Source organism: Mandrillus leucophaeus, unplaced genomic scaffold (assembly GCF_000951045.1).
Source record: "Mandrillus leucophaeus isolate KB7577 unplaced genomic scaffold, Mleu.le_1.0 Scaffold151, whole genome shotgun sequence".
NCBI lineage: Eukaryota > Metazoa > Chordata > Mammalia > Primates > Cercopithecidae > Mandrillus > Mandrillus leucophaeus.
In genome coordinates this window covers 952,239-957,184 of record NW_012101488.1, presented here as the reverse complement: position 1 = coordinate 957,184, position 4,946 = coordinate 952,239, and the positions used below count along the sequence as shown (strand labels likewise).

Genomic DNA, 4,946 nt, shown 5'->3' with positions numbered 1-4,946 from the left:
AGGTCTACCCCAGGTGAGCTGGGCTCGGTTGCCCAAGGTCGCGTGAAACCCCCAGCCCCAACCCCCAGCACTGGCCTCTTCAGACATTAAGGACCTTGGGACAGCTGACCTTACAGTCCTAGCACTTAACACCATTGACCCATCCAGTCGTCAGCACCGCTGACAGTTATAATCCTAGAATCGAATTGCTACCCAGGCTTCCGGTTCCAGCACCTTACTGCCACGAACCCTTGCAGTCCTAGAAGAGCTCCGGCACCACTGTTGTCCAAGAACCTCAGCGCTCTGTCAACACTTACACTCTAGATCGCCTCACTGTCCACCCTTCCAGTCCCCGAATCTTAGCACCGTTGATTCCTCCAGTCCTAGAACCTTCGCGTGTCTACGTTTCCGTTCCTAAAATCTCAACACCATTCATTCTTCTAGACCTACATACAACCTTAGCATCATCGGACAGTTACACTCCTAGCACCTAAGTAACACCGATGCTTCCAGTCTTAGAATCCTAGCATTCCCACCCTTTCAGACCTAGAACCTATTGGCACCATTGAGTCTTCAAGTTCTACAATTGTAGCACTATCAACAGTTTTAATCCTAGTAGCTCAACACCGTGGGCTCACCAGTCCAAGAACCTGGGCTTCATGACACTTACGCTACTGGAATCTTAGCTGTTCACACTTTGAGTCCTAGAGTTTTAGCACTGTTGACCATTCCTTCCTAGAACCATAGCCCCACTGACCCTTAACCTTAATACAATGACACTTAGAATTCTAGAATCCTGCAGTGCTCTCTCTTTAGAGCCTAGGTCAGTAGTAGTGTTGACGTTTCCAATCTTAGAACTTAGAATTGATGACTCAACCATAGAAACTTAGTGCCAATGAACCTTTGAATCGTAAACCTTAGCCTCATTCCCTCTTTCGGTCTTAGAACCTCAACACTGTTGATCCTTCTAGTTTTAGGACTTTATTTATTTATTTATTTATTTATTTATTTATTTTTGAGACGGAGTCTTGCTCTGTTGCCCAAGCTGGAGTGCAGTGCTATCATCTCCGCCCACCGCAACCTCCGCCTTCCGGGTTCAAGCAATTCTCCTGCCTCAGCCTCCCAAGTAGCTGGGATTTATACAGGCACCCACCACCATGCACAGCTAATTTCTGTATTTTTAGTAGAGATGGGGTTTCACCATGTTGGCCAGGCTGGTCTTGAACTCCTAACCTCAGGTGATCCACTTGACTCGAACTCCCAAAGTGTTGGGATTACATGCCAACCGTGGGATTACGAGCCACCATGCCCAGCCTAATTTTTTTGTATTTTTAGTAGAGGCGGGCTTTTACGATGTTGGCCAGGCTGGTCTCGAACTCCTGACCTCAAGTGATCCATCCACCTTGGCTTCCCAAAGTGCTTCGATTACAGGTGTGAGCCACCACACCTGGCCCAGTTTTAGGACTTGAGTGCTGTTCACCCCTTGAATTCTATATGGGTAGCCCCCAGAACCTCAGTACCATGGTCCCTCCCAGTCCTAGAATCTTACTACTCTTGAGACTTTGTGTCCTAAAACATACCCATTCTTGTGGCCGGGGGATGGAATATGGTGATTAGCTACCTCCAGGTCACCTGTCTACCCCAGAGAAAAGGGAGTTAGCCACATCCAAGCCACACCTTGGGCAGTGAAGGGGGTGGGTGTTTCTTCCAACAAAATCAGGGTGCCGTCACCAGAAGACTGGGAAGATCTCATTTGGGAATGTATGTTGATAATGCTCTCATGTTATCTATAAGGGATGGAGGCAGGATAGGGAGTCCAGAAAGCTTCCTAAAGTGCTGGGAACTGGGTTTGGTCCAATTTGTAGGGAGATGGTGTTTATAATTGAGAGGATGCGGTGAGCCCAAGTCTGGGGTATATGGGGGTGGATATTGATGATATCACATAGCTCCAGGCATGTAAGCAAGTAGAAGGTGGGGAGCAAGGGCTGGACTGGGGAAGCCTGCAAGGCCAGGTAAGGGAGCAGGGCTTCAGAGCATAGGCGCAAAGGGAACTTCTGTCTGGTGAAACGGATGATGGGCGAAGCCTTGCGTGTCAGATCTTCAAGCCTGGACTTGACCCTTAAATATCATGCCCGGACACCATCCATCAGGGAGCTGACTCAGAGAGCTGGAGCCGGGGAAGCAACAATTCCAAAGACTTCCTCTGAGAGATGAGCAGAGCTGACTTAGAGAGAGGAAGGGAGTGGCCTAGGGTCACAGAAACAGTGGGTAGGAGGGTGTAGGGAAGGGTCCAACTGCCCAGCCCCACTTTTCACAGACCTCCTTTTCTCTCACCCCCACCCCCAGAGAGGTCTTAGGGTTGGTGGACATGGCTGCCCTGGAGAATGGGGAGCTGGGGCCCCTTTTGTCCCCTGGCACCCTGCGGGGTTTGGAGGATGAATGCGTCACAGATGTTAAGGTACCTGGGACTTTGCATTTTGGAAGTGGGAGGTGCTGTGGAGGGAGGGAGGGGGTCACAGTGTGCTTGGGAGGCCTGTCCCCTCCCCCTTTCACTCTTTCCAGCTCCCTTTCCCCTTTATGAATTTCTGAGTTCTGTCCAGACGCCATAGACACAAAGGCCGCCTGTACAGACACTTAGTAAAGGTTCGGTATATCTGGACACTTCAAACCTTAGAGTACAAGAAAATCACAGAACTGGGCCGGGCGCGGTGGCTCACGCCTCTAATCCCAGCACTTTGGGAAGCCGAGGTGGGTGGATGACGAGGTCAGGAGATCAAGACCATCATGGCTAACATGGTGAAACCCCGTCTCTACCCAAAAAATACAAAAAATTAGCCAGGCGTGGTGGCGGGCGCCTGTAGTCCCAGCTACTCGGGAGGCTGAGGCAGGAGAGGGAGGTGGAGGTTGCAGTGAGCCAAGATGGCGCCACTGCACTCCAGCCTGGGTGACAATGCGAGACACCGTCTCAACAACAACAACAAAAATTGTTTTGTGAAACATTTAAAAAATTAGCTGGGTGTGGTGGCATGTGCCTGTAGCCTCAGCTACTCAGGAATCTGTGGCAGGAGGATTGAGTCCAGGAGTGTGAGGCTGCAGTGAGCCATGATGGTGCCACTGCACGCCAGCCTGGGGGACAGAGCAAGACGCGGCCTCTAAAGAAAAACAATATTTAATATAAATAATACTTAATACATATTATGTAATAGTAGGATTTATATTAAATATATTTAATTTAATGTATATTAAATATAAATACTAAATATACATCATTTATGTATACGTATTAACATAAATATGTATACACATTGTAAATAATATACACGTGTACATTAATGTACGTATATGTAGATTAATGTACATGTATCTTTTTTTTTTTTTGAGATGGAGTTTCGCTTTTGTTGCCTAGGCTGGAGTGCAGTGGCACGAACTCGGCTCACTGCAACCTCCTCCTCCTGGGTTCAAGTGATTCTCTTGCGTCAGCCTCCCAAGTAGCTGGGATTACAGGCATGCACCACCACGCCCGGCTAATTTTGTATTTTTAGTAGAGACGGGGCTTCTGCATGTTGGCCAGTCTGGTCTCGAACTGTTGACCTTAGGTGATCTGCCCACCTAGGCCTCCCAAAGTACTGAGATTACGTGCATGAGCCACTGCGCTAGGCCAAACCACAGACTTTTGATACAAAGTTCCAAACCACAGAGTTAGGAGTGGGAAGGGCTGTGGAAGTTTTCTGGCTCAGCCTCCCTCCCCAGCATCACCTTGACAAGCTCACAGCTAGAAACCGGAACTGCTTGGGGCTAAGGGCTAGGGGATTGTGGTTGGAAAAAGAGATAGAAAAAGACCCCCAGGCAGCCCCCAAGTCCTGCCTGTCTCCCATCTCCCCACTGTAGGCTCAGACCAGGGCCGCCCTTCTCCGAGTGCTGCAGGAGGACGAGGAGCACTGGGGGAGCCTGGAGGACCAGCACAGCAGCCTGGCCCAGGATGTGTGTGAGGTAGGCGGTGGAGGGAGGCTTGGGGATGGACTGGACGGCGCAGGCGTGGGAAAGTGAGACCTTGCCCCCTCCTCACCTCTTCTCCTCGCCCTGGACCTCGCAGCTGCTGGAAGAGCACACAGAGCAAGCGCCCCGCATCAGCCAGGAGTTTGGGGAGCGGATGGCCCACTGCTGCTTGGGGGGGCTGGCAGAGTTCCTGCAGAGGTAGGGGGACCTGGGAGCACGGGTTAGCTCTGCTGGGGTTGGGCATCGGGGCCTGGGATCCTACAGAGAGAGGAGAGATGAGAGGGAGTCACCTGAGGACAGGTAGAGTGCCAACGCAGGGGTGGTGGCTTTGGCAGCCTGGGTGCCCAGCCAGGAACCCTGACCCAGCAGCGCCCCATCTGTCCCCTTTCCTCCCACCAGCTTCCAGCAGCGCGTGGAGCGATTCCATGAGAACCCAGGAGTCCGGGAGATGCTACCTGACACCTATATCAGCAAGACCATCGCCCTGGTCAACTGCGGCCCCCCGCTGAGGTGAGGGCATCCCCGGTGTGATGGAGGGAGGACCAATCCAAGGTGGAAGCTGACCTGGGATGCCCGGATCCTGGGTGGGGATTGAAGAACTGATTCAGGGGAGCCTGAGCATGGCACCTTAGAAGCATAAAATCTGCGAGTCCTTGAAACAGCCATAGTACCACAGAGCATCTGAATATTGGAATGTTCGAATTATAGAAACCTAGACCCCAGACTCAAGACTCAAGAATGACAGTGTTTTTGTTTGTTTGTTTGTTTGCCTTTTTATCCTTTTTGATTAGTTTAATTTAAAAAAAAAAAAAGATGGGGGCTGGGTGTGGGGGCTCACGCCTGTAATCCCAGCACTTTGGGAGGCCGAGGCAGGTGGATCATGAGGTAAGGAGAGCGAGACCATCCTGGCTAACACGGTGAAAACCCATCTCTACTAAAAATACGAAAAAATGGCTGGGCGCGGTGGCTCA

The 4,946-nt window shown here is 50.9% G+C and overlaps 1 protein-coding gene across 1 annotated transcript in view; it reads left to right on the top strand.

The window, feature by feature from the left end:
• Positions 1-4,946, top strand: part of EXOC3L2 (exocyst complex component 3-like 2) — a 24,243-nt gene continuing 19,297 nt past the window's right edge. The window contains exons 1-5 of the mRNA XM_011975079.1: positions 1-13; positions 2,326-2,437; positions 3,868-3,969; positions 4,073-4,173; positions 4,375-4,485. Of these exons, the coding sequence (XP_011830469.1) occupies positions 2,348-2,437; positions 3,868-3,969; positions 4,073-4,173; positions 4,375-4,485 (404 nt within the window). The 5' untranslated portion in view covers positions 1-13; positions 2,326-2,347. The remainder of the gene's footprint in view (positions 14-2,325; positions 2,438-3,867; positions 3,970-4,072; positions 4,174-4,374; positions 4,486-4,946) is intronic.